Source organism: Phycodurus eques, chromosome 5 (genome assembly GCF_024500275.1).
Source record: "Phycodurus eques isolate BA_2022a chromosome 5, UOR_Pequ_1.1, whole genome shotgun sequence".
Classification (NCBI taxonomy): Eukaryota; Metazoa; Chordata; class Actinopteri; order Syngnathiformes; family Syngnathidae; genus Phycodurus; species Phycodurus eques.
Window position 1 is genome coordinate 18,762,546 of NC_084529.1, and position 21,942 is coordinate 18,784,487.

The following is a 21,942-nucleotide window of genomic DNA, read 5'->3' on the forward strand; positions in this document are numbered from 1 at the left end:
TTGCTAAGGCGCACTTTCTGGTCAAAAGCTCAATGTACAAGACATTAGACCCATGTTATGAGGGTTCTTTTAAACAAGCCAGGAATTGACTACACTCTTGTCTGCATCTACACGGGGATGACAGCTGCTCCACCACAATGGCTGCTGAATGTATCATTAGGCAGCATTATGACACTGATAGGTCTCTCTGGGAATTCTCTGAGAATTCTGCTTTGTCTCCCTTCTTTGTTTCCCTCTCGTGGCAACCCTGAGGAGGGCTCGATGCACTCTGATGTTTTGACTGGTACAGTGTTGATTGCACATCTGGGTTTGAACTTGAAATGCAAAAGTGAGGGGTCCAAGCCTGTCGATTGTAAACAACTTTCCCTCTGGCCATCCTTTAAAATGCACCAAGCAGGGACTGATTGGATTAAACTGCACGCTGGAAATGAGAATGGGAAATAGAAATTTGATAACCCTTTGCAAGACCATACAATCTAATACAACAAGACATGGTGGTTTGTCACTGTCTATTTCGGGCCGTATATATTGTGTAATCCCACCCATCTTCCCGACACATTTTGCTCTAATCAGCTCTAGCTTCCAAGCAGAAAAGCAGCATGTGCGCACACACGCACACACACACACACGCTCGCGCGCACAGACGCTCGCACGCGTACAGACACTGGTAGCAAATGGCTTGAGGCTTGACCACAGTGCATGTGTTTTAATCCAGCCAGCGTGCATCTCATTGCTAGATGGCAACCGTCCCTCCATTCCCGCTAAATGTCAATCTACTTTCCCATGGATCCGTTAACGGGATGCATTAAGTGTGATTTAGCCTGAGATCAGCTGTTTGTGAATGATTTAAGTTTCTTATTTTCAAAGTCAATAACAGGTCAACAAGCCTTCTCACAGCTACTGTGCTTATTTCTAACAGTTATACAGTGGTGTATTGACCCTGTTATGATGTGAAAATATGCCACTGAATGACAACTATTCAAACGGTTCTTATGGTGTCCAAGCAGCAGTACATACTTGAGATGTCTGAGAAAGTGGAAAGAAAAGCAAAGCCAAAAAGCCATGTCCCTTTTAAGGCATCTAGAGGCTGCTGGAACCAGCTGTTGTTTACAGAAAATACCTCTGCGCAGACATTGTGCAGCACCACTGTGAAAGGTACCCCACCATTATAAGACTTTTTGGTCATTTACATTGAAGCTACCTGATGTTTACACTGCTGAATCTGTTTTGCGTACGTTATGTCATTCAAAAGCTGGCTTCTGGTTATTTATTCTCCACCATCCCATTTTTTTCTCCCCCAAGTAAGTCATAATGCAGTGTTTATGAAATGGTATCTTAACTAAATACATACAATAAAATGTATGGTCAAGGCACGAGTATAAAAATGATTTTACCATTATGTTAGAAGCATTTTTCTTACCCCACTTAGTCCCTGTAAAGTGAAAATGACACACCGCAAGAGTAAAAACAATTGGCAAGCATATAAAACGAGGCTTAAAAATCTTAAAAATAAACCTCTTTGAAACACTGTGGGCGTATCCGCTGATCGCGCTGAAACCACACCTCGCTCAACTGTCAATTAATTACCACTTCTACTTCCTGGGAAAATGGATGCTAATTTGTTCATCATCTTTCTTATGCCTACACATAACTAAATATTTGAGCTGCGAAAATATATATCCGCTTGGCTGGAATTTATCCCACCGGTTCATCACTGGGTTCTCGACAACGAGGCACTCTTGTCCACATGCTGGACTGAAATGGTAAACAAACTGAACTGGTGAAAAAAAACTTTAATGCTAAATCTCCACAAATCAGAATAAGAATCATCTTTATTTGCCAAGTATGTCCAAAAAGCACACAAGGAATTTGTCTCCGGTGGTTGGAACCGCTGTAGTACGACAACAGAGTGTCAAATGACAGAGAACACTTTTGAGACAAATGAGTACTGCATAGTTCTTAGTCGTTGCACATGTTTTCAGCAATTATCTTTAAAGATGTATACAATAATGTATGTCAGAATAAATCTCTGAATTCACTTTACAGGGTCTTTATTTTATTTATCTTTCTATCATTGGTAGGTTCCAGGAGCGGGCGCTGTCTGCTTCCCCAACTTGGACTCAATGGCTGCCACTGTTGCCTATTGATACACTACAATGTAAGTTTAATATTACAGAACAAGTGTCTTGTGTATGTGGCTCATTTGTCATTCTGATTATTTGCCCTGTTTTTTAGTTGGTTTTATTTGTTGTTTAAAAAAAAAAATATATATATATATATATATATATATATATATATATATATATGCAATAGTTCAATGTTATACTGAAGTTCATTTGTCCTCATAGGGGGCACATCATTTAATGTTTACATTTATAGATACGGTTTCAGTTTGTGAGGTGAAAATATTCTGTGGCAGCAAAATAGACTTTCTTTTCTTTTTCGACAAGACCCATCAGGCTCGATTTCACACTCTGGCATCAACACAAATGGTTTGAGCCAGCGAGGCGGAGAGATATTCATGATGTACAAAGTACACTTAGGCTCTTACCCGGAGCTTTTGACCCACTGGATGCTGCTTGACTGGAACTGACATAGGTTGCTATCATCGCAGTCTTGCTGCTTCCACCTTCATTAGTATCCTTTAAATTCTACAGCTTTTGGTTTGTATTACACTTGGCAGGGGGAGCAGGAAGTGTTTAGTCTTTTTTTTTTTTTTTTTTGGCCCAGGGCTGACAGCTTATTGGCTCAGATAGCAAATATAGAAGCTGTGTGTCTGTCTGAGATGAAAATAAGGGGTGTATTATTGATTTTATCAACTGTAAAATCAAAGGCTTCGAGAGTTTGAGATTCCTCTGGTCAGTTTATGTTTTGACACATTTCTGTAATGTTCCAAATAGTACATTTTGAAGATGAGTCAGAAAATTTTCAAATATTGCATTACCCTGTGTGACGGCAACCTCCTCTCGGAAAATCCCAGCAATGATGTATTTTATCTGCTGAAATATTCATTGAGCTTAATTGTGACCCTTCTGTCATAACAGATGGACAGGCAGGGCATGGAATTCATCTTTCTTATTAACAGTAGCTCGTTATCAATGATTATGTTACCTCTTGCACCACCAGTCAACAATTTTATCATCTTGTAGGGGGAAAACCTTTATTTTTACCAATACATTTTTGGAATAACATTAAACAATATCACTGGAAAGTGACTATTGGTGTCAAGTGCAACTAATAAAAAAATATGAATATAAGAAATGCTACAAGAAACGAGGCAAACTGGGTAGAAAAAAATAAATAAAAAAACATGGACGTACACAAAATTGTGAAGAAGCCATCTCTCAATCTACTGGTATGCTTGGTAAAGACGCCATCTATACATACCAATACATTTACATAAAGTTAAATTTTAGTTATTAGAAATTATTGTATTGTACAATAATACCCTACACTTTGAGGCACTGTTGACGTGCATCTGTAGGTGCTGCCGTTTTGATTAGCAACAGTCCAAATTGGCAATTAACTCACATGGCCACTATTTGAAGAAGTATTGTAGATAATATGTATGGAAATAATAACATAACTACAGTATCGTCACCAGTCACAATCCCAAGATTGTTTGTTCTGTATGTCTATCATAAAAATCAGCCGAGGAAATTAACGATAAGCACCAGTACAGTAAAGGCATTCGATAAGTGCTGACAAGAGAGAGTCTTTCCAATGCCAAGTGTGTGTGGCTGAATTTTTACAGTCTCGAGGCAATTTGAATATTGGGCTGATTATCACAGTATCTCCATGGACAACCTTGGAATATTCCCCTGCAGCCAAATTAGCCTCTCCTTCATTGGGGAGGCGGGGGGTGTTAGTCACAGGCTCAGCAAAGCTTCATAAGTTCTCCAGAGTCATCAGCCCCTGGCTAATATATCACTACATCAGTGTGACGATGAAGTGGAGAGAGTGCGACATGTTCTGTTTGTGTCTGTGTGTTGACATGTTTTGGTGAGAGACATTGAGAAAGCAGCGCAAGATAATGATGGGGGCTGTTATTTTTAGTCCTGCAGTGGAACAGTGTGACTTACACTTGTAGTGTGACTACGTAAATGCATAGATTTCATCTCCATTACAGCCCTCTGGTCAGACTACATTAGTAATGAGGGTGCCGGTCTGAGTGGCTATAAAGTTGTGAAAATAATCCTAAATTGCCTCTAAAGCCATAATTTTAATGTAGCCAAATACACAGTCAAGTGACTTCCTTTAACATTTATTTGTTACGCTGACACGCATCGACGTTTGGGAATGGAGCCCTAATATACTAACAGCATTGTATTGATGACTCCATCAATACAATGTCTGCGATGTATGTCTATACACTTCCTCACGTCTGGTCGAATGATACCTGAAACAAAAGAGAAAAAAGGAACTGTATCGAAGTTATCTGTAGTATAAGAATAAGAACTTCCTTTTTGTCTGTGATATGTTTTACGTTTATGTGGAGTTTTAGGAAACTAGAAAAGAACTCTCTCGAGTACAGGTTTAACTAAGAAATGGCAAAAACTGAAAATAAATTCCCGTACCCTTCACCACAATTTAAAGTGTTTTCCATTGGTACATGCGTCACCCGACTTTTGTGGGAATCGGTTGTGTAGTTTTTGTGACATTCGTCAAACAAACGAGATTTTCAATCAAAACAATATTACAATATTTTTCAAATGTCTGTCTGTTGGCTGTATTTATAAAAAAAAAAAAAAAAAAAAGATAGCTGACATTACACACCAAATACTTATTTTCTCCTTTGATTTTTATGGAGACCCTTTTTGCATGTGTTTGTAGTGTTTTTGTATGTACTATATGCCCATAAAAATGTTATTCATTGTCTTTTATGCCCTCCCACACATCTGGCCTTGTCTGCTCGACCCGCGGGTTTGTTTCCTCAGAGACCTCGTCTTTCTTATGTTCCCAGGCAAAACACTCTCCCAGATCTCACAGAATACCAAGTGCTGGAATGTTGTTGCTTTTCTTCTTTTATTTTGTTGTTTTCTCCCCTTTTCTCTCGTTGACTATCGAATTTAAATCCAAGACCTACAGCATATTTGAATACCAGATATCAATATCAATGTATTTGTTTACTACTTAACAACTTTAAATTTGAGATGTCAAAAGAAGAAAGAGGAAGGACAAAAAAGGGGAAAAGGACAAAAGAGAGAGGGGGGGAAACAAATTTTAAAAGAAAAAGAGGAGGAAAAAAGAAGGGAGAAAAGGGAAAAATGAGATAAATGAGAAAAGGTGTAAAAAAAAAGTGTATGTAAAGTATGTATATGTATAATTTATACGGTATTTGTGAGTACTGCCGAGTTGCCACTTTGAAAAAAAATTAATAAATAATTTTTTTTAATTCTTACGTTATGTCATCTCATGTCAATAAATTTGTTAAAAAAAAATATTTTGAGATGTGAGGTTCTTGTTCCTTTATATATTTGTTTTGCAAGGTAATAATAAACAGACTTCATTATGCCCATGATCTTCCAATATGTAAGAACCACAAGTGTTTGGTCTGAGAAAAGTAATAGCCCAGGCCACCCGTTTTGTTATTTGGTTGCCTTTTATCAAGTGATGTCACTTATTTGGTTGTCTTTGAAATCTGTGTAGTGATGACGCTGCTATTCATCGCTCTTAAAAACAAAACAAAAAAGTGCATTATGACCATGGTTTCTTGTTTTTGTGTGAGGTTTGGGGCACATGTTTCCTGAAAATTTGGGTAGAAAACCAAACGTTATGATCTTTGAAGCATTCAAATTTTGAAGTACCACTGAAGTACTTTAGTGTTAGTTATAGAAGACATCAGCCACTGAGGGTAAATGTACTAAAGCCCACCCTAATCCTACTCTTTGAAGGCTATTCAGTAATGACTGAGAGTGCCAAAGCTAATTTCCGCAGCCTATATCTGCAGCGACTGTAAGTAGTTTTTAGCATCGTCTTTGTGGAGGTTGCCTTTTGTACCATTATTGCCACTGTCTGTTAACAATAAGAACGACAATGTTCTTGACCTTTTTTTAATGAGACATTTGACATTTTTTTAAATGACATGAAGAAATGTGTGGAGTACTACCCTTAAATAGAAGAGTAGATGACGGGTTGCCTCATTTTGCAGCGATAATATAAGTTAAGGATTTTGTTACAGGCTGCTTGTAGTTCAATCTGTAAATATAATACTTTCCTTCCACTGTGGTCTACAAATGTACTGTCTAAACTCCCACTGTTCGTTTTGCTGTCTCAAACTGAAAATTATAAAAAGAATGTGTGTTTGTTCCTTTCAAGCCCAAAATACACTTTTCACTGTCACGAACTGACGCGTGTTTGAAGCACATCTAATGTTAGCAACACGCATTGATTTTGTGCTAAAATCCCACAACATATAAATTACTTGTTGTACTTGTGGTTTGATCATTCTGGCTCTTGTCGTTGGGAGTATTGTTTCAATCATGTCTTATATCCAGATATAGACCTGTATTTTTAATGATGAAATGTCTTTCCCTTTGAGATTAAAGATTATACTATGATGCTACCGTAGGTTAGTGTGGACGTTGCCTTGTTGTTTTTTTTACTCTGTAGCCTCTTTGATGTTTGTTATAGTGAAGTTTAGTGTGTTATACTGTGTTTGCTGACTTGCCCGTCATGAAACCTATTAGACAACAGAAGCATCCCCCGTGGAGACTTGGCACAGTTTTTTCTTGCTGATTCAGCTAAATGCTTTAGACAAGGATGAGAAACTCTGATTTCCATGTGACACTGTTGTTTGAAAATTCACGGCGGTAAAAACTGACTTTTGACTGGAGTTTATTCTGAAAGTGAAACTGGTGGTCATGTTTGCACACTTAACACAGCTTGTCTTTGCCCAACCTGTCATTATCACATCATTGATGGACATGCCAAATTCTGTATCTCATGTTGAGTTTATGCTGAAAGCTACCATCAGCACCAACTCTGTGACGAGGTTGACGACGCTACCCACTAACTTGCTTTGAGGTGACACTTTGCATACTTGAAGGCAATCGGTCCAACACTTTAATTGAGGATTATTCAAGCAAAGGAAAATACACCCAGCATGCATTTTCATTTTTGCTGCCACTCTGCTTTTAACCAACAGACTACACTATACTGAGATATTTGAAAGCTTTTAATCCATATGTAGGCAAGGAGCAAAAACCAATTTTATCACTTAAAGTCCCTGTAAATTAAAAATATGCCTTCTAAATTTGACACAGCACAGATAAGAGTGTTAACAACCCTGCGAATTTTGAATGAGTAAAAGAAAATTGCCACTCGGTATATAAAATGTGGCTTCAAAATCTTAAAAACAGGTCATTCTCTCCGTTCTTGAACGCTTCGGGCGTATCCACTGAATGCGCTGAAACCACACACTGCTCAACTGTCAATCAAATACCACTTCTACAACCTGGGATAATGGATGCTATTTCATCTAGCATCTTTCTTATACACATACTACATATTTGAAACGCAAAAACATATTTGGTTAGAGCCTCTGGTGGCTAGAATGTATCCCGCTGGGTTGTCACGGTACTTTTTCCACTCTAAAGCGGCCATGCCTTGCTGTTTTAGCCACGCCCCAAAAGAATCAGGAAACCTGAAATGGTGTAAAAGCAGTTAAACGCTATAGCTCCACAACTGAGTACTACATAGTTCTCTGTCTTTGAACATTTTCAGCAATTATCTTCAAACAAGTATAATGTATTTAGAAACTAATTCCTCTATGCAACAAATCTTACAGGCTGTTTTTCTTCTTCTCACTCCTTTTCAGATGTGCATTTTTATTTTTGTTAAAAAAAATATCGGTTTTTTTTTCATCGTTTCATTTGCTTTTTCTCTTAAGATGTTTTCTTTTTTTGTTGTCTTCTTTTTTTTAAATGGCACATTTGAAATAGTTTCAAATTCAAATTGTTAAATGCAGATGTCAACTTGGTGGGAAGCCTTTAGTTGAATCAATATAATATTACAACACAAACTGGAGTTGAAAACAAAATGTAAATGCTGAAAAATTCCCCAAAATTGAGGCAAGCTGGGAATAACTCTTACAAGACAAACATTGATGCATACAATATTGTGGCACGGCCAATGGTCAGTCTACTGAAAAACTCATCCCCACAACAAAATCTTTTTTGCACGGCATACAGATGTACTGAGCCTTCAAGTGGTGGGACAATGTGAGGAAACAGGAGAGAATAGACAACAAAAAGGAACCCTGAGGCAAAGAGTTTGACATGTAAAGAAGTGAGACATCAAAGTTGGAAAAAACCTGTGAGTGGCTTTAAAATTTCAAATCAGATACAAGCTCTCCACAAGAGGAGCGATGTTCTTCCCCTGAGAAGAGTCAGTTTGCTGGAGGAAAAAGCTAATTTTCCACCCACGGCACATTGTAATTGAAGAAGGCCTGCAAGCTCTCTTAAGCCCAGTCACACAGTCGTAGTAGAATAACAGAGGCTGAAAGCCAGAGCACGAAAAGATGGTATGCAGGATTTCTTGTGTTTGTGGCACAGTGTTTGAATAATAAGACATCCACAGTATTATTATACATATAAACAGAACAGTTAAAAAATAGGTACAGAGCCTGACAGCAAGCCTGGTTGGCTAACAATGTGTACAGAGTTGTTTGTCCAAGGTGTTTCAGAAATGTTCCAAGACTGGTATCACCAAATATATATTTCAAATCCAAGCTACAAGTTTTTCCTTTCAAAGTAATCCCCCTGAAGTCTACAGCACTTTCCCAGCCTTCTCTGTCAATTCTTCATGCACTCCTGGAAGGATTCCTCCATAGCTCCATCGTCACGGCCATATTGATGTTGTCCATGTCTTTACTTGATGATCCCCTTGAGCATGGGAAAGAGGACAAAATCACACTGAGCATCCTGAGCTGGCGGATTGTCATGGTGTATCAGCCAGGCCTCGTCTCGTGTCGGTTGATCATCTGGCCCACATTGAAGGGGAAAACTCGTAGTTTGAAATATAAATGTTTTTTTATGTAGCTTTTTTTTTTCTCCCCCCAACCATCAACACAAAATATTTTCACAAAATGCCACTGTCATATTTCTTCCCGCTGTATTAAAAGACTTTGAAGATGTTATTTGGCTACGGAACCTAAGTGGGTCAAAACAATGTGAGCCAGAATAACAAAGTTGTTTAATCAAGAACACATTTTCTTTAAAAATAAAAATACATATTGAAATAACATGGACCCTAAAGCAGTGCCTTTCACACTAATAAAAATTGTGCGCCATCCAAGACAAATAAATGCCTCCCATTTCCCATCAGGAAAAGAAGCGAGTATCTTTATTTACCTTGGTTTGTAGACTCAATTGTTCACACGTGGACATTAAAGAGTTATAACTGCTGACCCCATTTGAAATCCTTGCTAACCCAAAACACCAGCGCCCACTGAAGCACGTAAACGGTCTCTTCGATTGTGTGGAGTCTTACTGCATGTTAAATGTAAATTAGATCTCTATGCAGTGTTCAATAGTGATTTTATTGTGAAAAAATACATATAGTATTCTGCACTTTTCTGACCATTAAAAGGGTACTTTGGGTTCTATGATGGTGACTTTGTGGAACTGGAACAGATTATTTCTATTCCCTTAATTTCCTCAATCCCAAATCCAAACAAATTGGACCAGTTCCTGGAATGTGACCTTGGCAGGAAGTACATTTCGAACTTTTTTTTTAATAGAAAAATGGCCAATTAAATGATATGCATTCCAACTATTCTTACCTGAACCATCAAACAGTCATATCCACCCAGTGATGTTCTTATAAATACGTAAACATCGATGCCTTTATTCGGACATAAATAATCTTTTTACAGCTAAAACGGTTGCCTTTCAATTACTGTCTGAAACAGGGACATAAGGAAGGCACATTTACACATTACAAAGCGAGCGAAAAAAGTGAGAGAGAGCCTGAAGAAAACACAGTCTATATAAAATGTGAAAACTAGTATGTGGGACAGGACAATGAGAGATGGAGAGGGACAGCGAAAGTTTTGGTGCCTAAAGGGAGAAGATGTGAAGTAGAGAAACGTTGGGGGAAAAAAAGGAGGCGTCTCGATAAATGAGAAGAAATTGTTCAGCCAGAGATAAGGAGAGTTGAAGCCTGCTGGTGTTCGCAGTTTTAAATGAGTGCAGCCTATGCAGTAAGGCATCACTGACTTGACCTCTTAGTGTTTTTATGTGTGCGGTCTTCCAGTAATGGAGAGCTGAATCAGAGAAGCTGAGTTTTAGGCACATGTGCTCCACCATTTTTCATAGTTCCTTTAATTGATTCGTGATGGGAGAATTGCAGATATTTTCTCTGGCAGACTCTCACATAAATTGTGTCTATGACGACACAGCGTATAGGACATGGAATTTAAGTGAAAATTCGGAGGGTTCCCATTGCAAAGGTTTTCTCAAGTCAAAGGTCTGAAACTCAAAATATTTAATTTGCCTAGCAGACTTGTGGAAAAATAGCAAAATGGCACATTTCCTTTTCCACCTTTTATTTGTGGGTTTGCGAATGGTATATATTGTTTATTTGGGGGAAAAAATAGCTATATCATAAATTAAACTATTTTGATCTTTTTTAAGCACAACAGTGTATGAACATGAATAAATCTGTTACCTTGCATGTTTTGGCCTCCGATTTCAGTGGATGTTCGCTTGTTTGGAAGTGCTGCTTAACGTTTACGAGACAACGGTTTTGCGCTAACTACCGGAATAATAAAAAAGTACTGATCTGGTCATTATTTTAGTTTCCAAACTTTTGAACAAACCATTCTGTGTCATCAATCCTGCAAATCATTTGGTAAAAATAAATGGTTTGATTGGCTTATTATGGTCAAGTGATCACAAAGTGGACTACGGTAGTACTGAATATAGCTGTGTACACAGTCTGTGACAGGTGTGGGGGGGGAGGGGGGGGAGAAGAAAAAAAACAGCAGCGAGACGATTCACATACTTTATTTAACAGCAATTGACCAATTGACCGTTGGTCCGCATGATATCTTGACTTGGTCTGGACCTGGATTGTGGTCAGCCATTTGAAGATACCCGGTATAGGAGCTGAATGTTAAGAATAGGGATGGCCATTGATGGAATAAGTGATGTGATTTTAATAGAATGAGAGAATCTTTGTGAATTTTCTGTATTCCTCTTTCATTGCACGTATTGTACTGTGCAATGCTTGAAGTATTTTTTTGTCAACGGCACAATAGTTAACAAGACAAAATTAATCAACAATGAATTCCACATATTTATGCAGACGGCATCAGTATGACCTAGTTAAGGTTGTAAAACCCAACTACATAACAAATACTAATATGCTCATTTTTTATTTATTTTTTTGCATTGTAAAGTGTTTTTTTTTTGTTCTTATGCAACACGTCCTTAATTGGAGTTTGTTTTGAAATAAAGAATTTTTGCCATAAATTATCATGAGTCAATTATATTGCATAATATCTTGTTACATAATGAAAGTAGTACACGAATAGCAGTCAATTGTTTTGGCGGATGGCCAGGAGCACTAAACTGTTATAGCAGATTTTTCGGATTGTTATCACTGAAATAGGGAATGATTGTCTCAGTAATGGTTCTCAACTCTCCTACATTATTTTTACTGCTATAACACTGACAGGAAATATTTCAGCTTTGTGCGCACAAATGGCCCTTGCATCCCCTGTGCCAGTGCTGTATGTATATACAGTGTATCTGTGACAGGCTAATAATTGGTGGATGTTGAAATATCTCCAGATTGAATAGTGTGGGCTATTCCACTTTTTCTCTAAAAATTCATTTTCTTTCCTGTTTATTTTTTTTTAGTTGTTTGTTTCATTATTGTAATCACATACAAAAATGTAATCAAGTCATTTGCCGCCACTATAAATTGAGCATGAAAAACTGGTAATTTATTTTTTTATGGCATCTTAGGCTTCACAGGAAGTATCAGTACAGTACATTAATAACTGCTCAACCTTGAATATTACAACCAAAACACTTAATCTTCTTTACCTCTGCCCCTTTTTGTTTTGAATTTCATCTCCTATGTGCCTAGTTGGATAAATCTGATGGCGGTCCCTCAGGATAGAAGTAGAGAAAGCTTGCCATCTATTGGGGACAATGTAGCACTACCTCTTTCAATCGTTTTCTTTTTCACACACACGATCAGTTTTTTGTTTGACCCAACCCTCATTATAGTGTATTATTATCCAAACTAAATTTGTGGCAACTAAATCCAATTGTTTTATCACTTTTTTGACAGCAAGCATATATGCTTAACAGTGTCTTTCTTTTCTTTTTTTTATTGCAGGTCCAATACCCTCTTGCTTGAGATTTGAACAGGTTCCATTATTGAACTACATTTGGTTCCTGTAGTCAGCGTCTTCATGGAGGGGTTTCCTGTCCACTGACTGTAGGCAAACTGTGGATCAGCAGCCATGTCTGCCTGCAGCACATTCACTGAGCATGTGTGGAAACCAGGCGAGTGCAAGAACTGCTTTAAGCCAAAGAGTCTTCACTACACTCTGAGTGGTGGGGTCAAGCCTCGGTCTGAGCACAGACTTCCAACATCTCAACAACAGAACCCACCCCATGCTGGGACCAGAGCCAACTCAAACCTGGCCAATAACTCCCAGAGGGCTGGCAGTGGGACTGCCCGCTCAAGTCACTTCCGTCCACCAGTGGCAAAGAAACCAACCATAGCTGTTAAGCCCACTATGATGCTGCCATGTTCTTCATTAGGATCAGGTTCAAATGGCAATATCCAGAGTCCAACAAATGTCCTGGAGCCAGCCAAAACTTCAGCTTTTATGGTTTGGAATCGCAATGGAGTGAACTGTAAGAGGACCAACAGTACAAATAATAACAACGAAGGAGAGGATGGCATTGACGAAAATCAGGGTTATGAGCAACTTAGTCCAAGGACCCCGAGTGGCAATAACAACAACAGTGGACTGACTGATGTGTTAAAAGAGATTGCTGGGTTAGGCCCTGGTCCTAGCCTAACACCTGTCTCTAAAGACTTATTTTGGGGCCGGATCAGTAGCTCATACCAAAGGTCATTAGAAAGAGGCCTTCCAGCTACGAGCTGTTTGGCTATGGAAAGTTGCCTTGGTGGTGGTGGTGGTGGTGGTGGTGGTAGTACTAGTCAAAAACTGGTATCACTCAGTGATAGCACAGAGATAATCAGCACAGAAGGTGGTCGCTTTTGCTACCCTGAATTTTCAAGTGAAGGGGAAGATGATGATGATGAGGAGGAGGAGGAGGAGGAGGAAGAAGAGTCTGATAGAGATGACGAGCACGAAAGCTGGGATGAAAGTGATGAAGAGTTACTTGCGATGGAGATCCGTATGAGAGGCCAGCCACGATTTGCAAATTTCCGTGCTGCCACCTTGTCTCCGGTGCCCTTTGCTGCAAGCAAAAAGTGGAATACTGTTCCACTGCGTAATCGTTCTTTACAACGGATTTGTGCAGTGGACTACGATGATAGTTACGATGAAATTTTGAATGGTTATCCCTCCATGGATTCCACTGGAGTTATTCCACATTACGGACCTCATGACTGCCAAGGTAGTGGTTTCCTCACAAATTCAGAGTCCACAATTTCTCCGGGATCATCTTCATCTATTCCAGAAGATTCTCAGACTGCATCCAGCAGTGAGAGCAGTGTGTCGTGTGCTCATCGAAATGGATTGCAATGCCCCGCATCTGTCAAATCCCCTATTCCCTGCTCTTCTCCTGTGAAAAAAGAGCCTGCTAACAGAGCACTGAGTCCTGTCAAGGTTACGGAAACGCACAAGGCTGTTCTGGCTATCAGATTGGATGATCAGGATCAGTCAGTGTCAATGCCCCAGGCCCTTCCAGGCCAACCAGTTACTATCAGTTTTAGTCCCACAGAGGAGCAGGCGAAACCATACCGTGTTGTAAATTTGGAAAAATCGCTCATTTGTAAACCTTACACTGTCGTGGATGTGTCAGCTTCCATGGCCAGCAAAGATGAACATTTAGCAGATTCAACCCCAAAGCACAAAAAACAGCCAATGCCCTCCAGCCCAACATCATTTTGTAGCAGTCCTGTGGGTCAACCACTGTCTCCAACGTCATCTGTGTGGCCAACCTCACCCACATCTATTGTCCGTTCAAATGCTTCGCGAAAGAAATTAGGATGCATGCGTTACCAAGAAGTATGGACTTCAAGCACAAGTCCTCGTCAAAAGATCCCCAAAGTTGATTTGGGGAATGGGAGCACCGCAGGCCAGTCTATACCTTTTCAACCCTTCAGCCACAAATCAGCTCCTACGTCTCCGGTTTCTGGGCTGTCTTCATCCCGAACTGTACCTGTGAAATCCCCCAATTTATCAGAGATTAAGTTCAACAGTTTCAACAATGCAGGCATGCCTCCTTTCCCCATTATTATCCGAGATGAGCCAGCATATGCTCGCAGCTCCAAGAATGCTGTTAAGGTACCAATAGTTATAAATCCAAGTGCTTATGACAATTTAGCTGTGTACAAGAGCTTCTTGGGACTCCACGGGGAGTTGACACAGGCGAAAGGGGTTGGGAGTCGGGTGACCAGCCATACCTACGAAGAGATTGGGTCCTCAGAGAGTGTCCAGTCGACCTCAACAGACAAAACCCTCTCTGGCAGAGGCACATCTGAGAGAGCATCTTTGGAGGAAACAAAAGCTTCATTTGAAGCACCAATAAAAGCACCCAATTTACAACCTGGAACCACTACAGACCCGAGCACTGTGTTGAGCTCTCCAGTTGGGGCTAGTTCACCCACTGAATCAACAAAATCTATCCTCTTTCTATCTGAAAACCCACCTAAAAGTAGCCCTTCTGCAAATATGGTAACACGCAATTTTAGTAATGACAAGCTTATTGAACAGTCTTCCTCTTCAGGGGCAGGATTCAACCTTTCAAAGGACGCCAGTGTTGTTCTCTCACAGATTGTGGCCTCTATCCAACCTCCCCAGTCTCCTCTAGAGTCACCCTCGGTCCATGACAAAACCTTCAGTTCTGAGGAACTTTATGCTGTTCCACCTGATGCCATGAAGGAGACCCTCACACGACCAAAGTCACTATTTTCTGCAAATGATGGAAGTGTTTCCAAGCCTATAAAAGACACCCTCTCAAAAGTTTTGTCTAAATCTCAGAGTGCCTCTGCTGCCATACCCATCTCCACAAGCCGGTCAGAGCCTAATGCCCCTTTCCCCCCTCCCAGGTCTACATCTTCCCCTTATCATGCTTCAAACATCCTCCAGAGACATTTTAGCAACTGGGCAAAGAGCTCTGCTTCCAGTTCCCCTTTGCGCTCCAGTGAAGGTGAAACTCGTCTGAATGGAGAAGGGAGGCGTAATCAAACGGAGAGCTCAAAACCCAAACGATGGATCTCATTTAAGAGTTTTTTCCGTCGGCGGAAAGATGAGGATGAGCAGAGAGAGAAGACAGAAAGAGATAAGGAAAAGGGCAAGTTGGTTGGGCTGGACGGAACTGTAATTCACATGCTTCCACCGCCACCGATTCAGCAGCGACACTGGTTCTCTGAGGCAAAACCAGAGGATCCCACTCAGAAACCGACGATTGTTTTTACCTACAAAATGGAAAGTGGTAGCACCGCAAGTGGAGAAGGAGAACTACAAGTAGAAGAATGTAAGGAGACTGCACTACTGACACCCTGCGACGGTGAGGAGTCCAGACCTTTGAGCCCAGGGAGACAACCACCAACATCGGAGGTCACTGAAGTTGCGCCTGTCAGCAACATAAGGTATTTCTCCAAGAATTTTAACATTTTTCTACCCTTATACCTAACTGTATTATAATACTAAATTGCTTTTAGCAGAATATAGGATTTGCTTTTGAACAAATATAATGACACTAAAGTTAAACCACAGGGTGGGAGTAATGGATGGACCCCTTTTCTTTCAAATGTCAGAATAAATTAAAATGTATCGAGATCTGTTATTTTGAATAGTCATAGAAAATAGCACTACTAGAATCAAGCATGTACAAGTACTCAAAAATTTTATCTAGTTTAGCTTCTTTAAAATTCCTTCCTGCAAATTACTGCCATTTTTTATGAATGCCTAAATGAGTAACTCAGTCGTTTACTTGGAATGCTCTATTTTTGTAGCACAGAGCTATTCCAGGAACTGTCACTTGGTAAACAAACCAGTCCATCAGTGATAACCAATCAGTCATCAACCAGTCACACAGGTCACTCGACACAGACCACTTGCTCTTGCCACATGAAGGGTTAACTCGGCTATCATTTTGTTTTGTTTTTTTCTGACTGAGGCTGTTTTATTGGCTCACAGTGGGCGTGCTCTTCAGTGCCTAGCAAGCACACATCACCTGAGATAGGTAGGAACAGTTAGGGAGGGAGAAGGGGGATACGACAAGGCAAAGACGAGCAGGAAAATGTCTCCACAGTAGGCCAGCTATCGCTCTCTTCATAATGTGAATTTCTCTCTGCGTCCTAGTCAAGAGAGTCACAGATGGGAAGCTGTGTAAGCCAGTACAGTGGGTGAGAAACAAATTTAAATCTTGCGTCTGTTACTTCTGTGTTTCGTATATTGTGGAGTTGTTAAGCAAGAATATCTTAGATATTATTTAGATTTTACATAAAAGGTTATTCGCCTAAGGCCTAGCTTATCAGGGAAAAGAGAGTGGAAAAATTAACTGAAGCTCTTTCATGCCGTCTCAACAAGTCAGGTCCTGACCCTGAAACGTGTAGCAGCTATAAAGGTATTTCTTGTCACGGTCCCTCCAGCTGTATATTTGATCTTCCCTCTACACTCAGTGTTTGGGCCACAAAGCCTTACTGTAAGTGATTTGGGGTGTTTTTTCGCTTTAATTTCAGGATGTGACAGCTAATTGTAGCACATGAATTGATTGGCTATTAATAGACTTGTTTTTGTAGCATGTATATAGCACAGGACCGGCAATTGTTTCCAAATGTGTTTTTTTATCAACATGTTCAGGTCAGGCTGCATATACAACATTGTGTGCTTTGACATTGCATGGTCCCATCTTTTTTCAGTTATTTGCCAGTTAGCTTCTACACCACCTTTATGTTAAATGTCATGAGTGTTGGAGTTGCAGAGTGATACCTTTTCAGTTGTTAATTGACTTATGGTTTGTACAGAGACATACCATTCGATTTTATGGCAAAAATAACGATACGTGTACAGGCCAGGGACTTTTTCCTGTGACGATATCATTCATTAGTCATACAGACGAACTAATCAAAATGTCTCCCGGAGAAAATGACTAATCAGATTTGGGATAATTCAAACCTTTCAAACTGTCTCGACAGTGACTACCCCTTGCTCTTATAACCTGACTGTGACCTCTTTCCTTTTTTGGTTTGGTTTTAGTCTCAATTTGTGTTAATCATTCATTAATATGATCAAGAATAGAACTGATAAGGATTCGCCAAAGTGCAAAACTAAAGACAAAATGGGACTTTTTTTTTTTGGAATAGGTATCAGTCACTTCTACTAAAGCAAGGAACTTTTTGTACAACTGTGGCTGTTGAAATCGACCTTATTGTATTTACTTAAATCGTGAAAGAAGCTAAACTCAACATCTCATCTCTCTTTCTTTGTTGTTGTTTTTTGTCTTGTTCGGCTGTTAGGTCAAGCAGAAAGGAAGATCTGTATCCCTTTTATGCCGGGACAGTTTTACTGTGCCACAATGGACTTTTTTAAACTGCCACTGTGGTTTCTTTGTATTCTGATGGCTATTAATGAGAATGACAGTCGTTCAGTCTAACAGAACAAAGTTTTTAAAGGGGGGGGAGATGGAGTGAAAAGGTAACTACATAATATAAGAAAAGAAGACAACAAAAGTCAAGCACTAGCTCTAAACAAGATGAGGAAAGTAAAGCATTATATAACTAGCACAATGACACACCTTATCTCAAAAAACAAGGTTCTACTATGTGGTTGTGATTACCTTTACTACGACATCTGATACAGTCATGCATCAGTGTCCACATAATAAGCAAATAATCATATTAAACATCTTTACTGCTAATAAACACATTTTACTGTCTGCAGTTGAATAAACGGCATTATTTGTCATTATCATTATTTGTAGTTTTTGTTATATATATTGTAGATGGCCTTTATTGCTAAGTTCATGAAACCACTATAGTAATGAGCTCAATCGTAGCAAACAATGGAGAAAAGGACACATATTCCCACAAACATACTTTCGCTAATCATGTCATACCTTTCTCTTTTATCTGCAGCCAGGTACCAGTCAGTGCCAACAATGCGACAGCTCGTGAACTGCCCAGCATTACCCCCCTCCCCGCCAGAGTGAATCTGGGGCTGGTGCTTGGGGAGGGCAAAGAGGCCCGCGCCAACCAGGCTGCTTCGGCCACCGAGCGCAGCGCCAGCCTCGGGGAGCCAGAGGATGACGGGAATCAGTCTCATCACTCACACTCGCCCGCCTCCAGCCAGTGCAGTGCCACCTACAGTAACCTCGGTAAGAATAATACCTGCAGGATTAATTTCATATTGTGCCTGTTTCATTACCTCAACCCATTGTTTTTAATCGCCATTTGTCTATTAGGCACGATTACTGAAAAACTGTAGATTCACACCCAACTTTATAACTTTATTTATATAGCACCTTAAAAAACAAGTTTACAAAGTGCTTCAAGCATAGACATCCAAACAGACATAGAGAGACCAACTAATAAAATAGACTTGACTTGGCTTAGCTGTCATATGATCCATCATATAAATCCGATTGAGGATATTTTCTCCTTCAACATATATCCTTATTTCTCAGTGAAATCTTGCATCTTTTTAACGCCAAATTTAACACACAGGCTAATGTTACTGCAGTCGCACGCACCATTCAATGTAGAAATAAGTTGTCGTGATGGGGGCGAGCCAGGAGGAATAGAATGTACATAGTTTGGGATCATTTCAGACTGAACAAGAAAGTGCAATGTTTACCACAGCAGCACGTCCACTAACACAAGGTATTTACCTAAATCACTATCTGCCATCACCAGTTAGAACCAATTATAATGCCCCTGCAAGCGGTCAAGTTCATTTCACTGTTCAGTGTCTGAAATAATCTTTGCATCAGCCTAAACCTGCTTGAGTGCAAAACTGTCACAACTAACCACTTGCAGTTTGCAAGTTGGAACCCCTTTTAAATACATTTCGTGACAGACACCCTCACATTGTTTCCCAGCTACTCCTTACTGAAAGTGTTGGAAATTTTTTAGACGACACCCCCAACAATTTAAGTGTTCTTCGTTGAGGAAGCATAGTGCGGATATTTTCTGTCCTCTTCAATAATAGAACACAAATGACAGGAAAGATCCATTTGTTTTGCCTTCAGTTTTTTTTCCTCAGAAGCATGTGACAAAATTTAGACATCACCATAGAAACTGAAGTTTAAAGATTGCATGCAACCAAATGTCTACTTCCTCTGTTAAATGATTTCTATACTACAAGGAGAATTGTTTTTTTTCTTTACAGTCTTTAATCTTTACCTGTTTTAAGTCTCTGAGTTGGTTTTTCACAGCTTGACAGTCAGTGGAGTTTGAGTTGAACATTTCCCAGAAAAGTACTCAACAGACTCGTTGGCTGTGCAGCAATATACACAAGTGCTTTGAAAGGGGGAAGTGTGTTAGTCATAGCTATCAGGCATACGTAACTGACCACTTGAAACGTAAAGCCATTTGTGTGTGCATTGGAAGTTTGCGATAATAAGAGTGGTGTGTGAGTGGGAGAGCACAACGCAGTGGCGTGAGTGTAGGGTTTGTGGAGCAGGATTACACAGTAGGCTAACATGGGCAAGTGTGGTTATGTGATAGTGGTAATATCCGCGTTGGTCCACTTACTTGTCGTTGATAGGAGAGCAGGCATTGTTCGTGAATCAGTATAGTTCAGGATGCTTGGCGCTTCTTTATGACAATGAATGAGCCAAGGAGGAATCGGTTCCATTTTCATGCAGATCCCAAAATTTTCTTTCATGTCTCTGTGATTAACTTATCCATCCATTTTCTTTCACTCAAAGCAGGAATACCCAGACTTCCATGTCTTTAGAAACCTCCTCTTCTTCCACCGTGGAACATTCAGAGTCTAGATGTAGTCCTTCCAGTGGTCCCAAGTCGACCCTGAAGTTTCCTTTCCTTTAGGTATCCACAGAGCACTTTGCCAGGGAGGTGTCTAGGAAGTGTCCGAAATAAATTCCCCTCTCTCCCTACCCAATATTTAAGGGTGAACCCAGAACCCCCCGTGAAGGAGACAGTCTTGTTCTTTCTGTCATTACCCAAAGCTTGAACACCTCGTAAATCTTAACCAGAATTGTCGCATAGATTCGTCTCTGGTTCTCATGTTCAACTGAGACCAATTGCCTAAGTTGATAATTATAAACCACTTTGCATCTTTTTTTTTTCCTCCCAAAACTGAAAATATCCTTTGCTATTTGGTGTCCATGTTTGATCACATTTCCCCGATCGCATGTAAGTCTTTCCCTCTCTCACTTGTTAATAACTGAGCATCAAGCAGTGGGAGGCACAGTGCGTGCTGCCTCATTCAGGGAGAAAGCTCCAGTTTTAGTGAGAGCTCAGAGCCTGCCCGTTGGCATCAGAGGCATCTCTGGGATGGAAGAACCAAAAAAAATTTCAGCGTGTCTGCATTTCCCTTAAAACTTGTAGGCATCGCAGGGCTTGAGGTAGGCTTGTTTGTCACTTGAACGTGGTGTCTTCGTCTCTCTCATTGCTAGTTTTTTTTTTTTTTTTTTTTTTTTTTGCTTACTAGGTGTTTTGGCAGTCATCCTTTCAAGCCTCCCACTCTTATTATATCCTCTTTCTCTTTCTTTCAATGTTTGCAGCATGACAGCTTACTACAGCAACAAGTTCCATCGTGTTTTAGCTCTCATTTGTCTGTAATAGAAGATTTTATTCGTGATTGGTGAATAAATACTGCTCATTTGTGGTCAACCAAAACTGGCAATATCTTTTCATTTGTCTTTGTGGAATAAAAGTATAATAGCTTCACTAATCAAGCTATTTTCCCCGAGATAACTTTTATAGACCAAGAGATTACAGTTACATAAGTTTTTTTTAAATATTTAATGAACATTTCCTTGTTTGGTCAAATATGTATCTATTTGTACCGCCTTAATGTATATGAGTAAAAAACTAAACCCAGTGAGTATATAATAAATGAGTGGAAGACATGGTTGGATTACCGCAGACCCTTTAAATATATTCGTTCCAGGGAGGATTAACAAGACCCATTTACTTCACCCTGACTGCTCTGTTTTAAAGCTTCTACTGCTTTGCTAAGATGATGGCCTACACGTGAGGAGTTGCTTATGCACTTTTAAATGACCTTTAGAATTTTCTCTAAGAGCAAATGGCAAACTTAATTCAGCAGGGCGATGATGGGAAAATTATCTCAGCAGCCCCCATCATGCTCTTAAAAAACTGGGTGTGACAAAGGTTTTTACAGATTTTTATACTTTATATTAATTACCCTTTTTCTTCATCTTATCAGACACTTGTTTTGGGCCATCTGTCTGTCTGACGCTCAAATCAGCCCCACCAATTCACTTCCCCCGCCCTCCCTCCCATAAGAATAAGGTCACTACTTCAAGCCACTCCATGCCGCCTCTTTAAGCCACACTGCAGACCAAGAGTACAGCTTGAGTCGAGCAGGGGGTATATAGAGAGACTTGTGTCCAGCTCCCTCACGTGCCTCCGCACGCAACCTCCTGTCAAGCCAAACGTCATGTGAGGTTAGCTCATCATTCCTGATGTAAGCTAAGAGGAATTATTTGTCCTTCATTTGTCACATTGGCTCTGGTGGATTCTGCCAAGTTTTATTTTCATATGTCACATTACAGAAAGCTGTAA

General features: G+C 39.9%; 1 protein-coding gene across 4 annotated transcripts in view; it reads left to right on the forward strand.

The window, feature by feature from the left end:
• Nucleotides 1-21,942, forward strand: part of peak1 (pseudopodium-enriched atypical kinase 1) — a 65,634-nt gene that overhangs the window by 38,465 nt on the left and 5,227 nt on the right. For 2 of the 4 annotated variants that reach the window (XM_061677917.1, XM_061677920.1), the window contains 3 exons: nucleotides 2,082-2,158; nucleotides 12,355-15,813; nucleotides 18,304-18,542. In XM_061677917.1, the coding sequence (XP_061533901.1) occupies nucleotides 12,482-15,813; nucleotides 18,304-18,542 (3,571 nt within the window). In that variant the 5' untranslated portion in view covers nucleotides 2,082-2,158; nucleotides 12,355-12,481. Of the gene's footprint in view, nucleotides 1-2,081; nucleotides 2,159-5,601; nucleotides 5,956-12,354; nucleotides 15,814-18,303; nucleotides 18,543-21,942 lie in introns of those variants that run through there. The other 2 variants (XM_061677921.1, XM_061677919.1) reach the window with 2 other exon arrangements.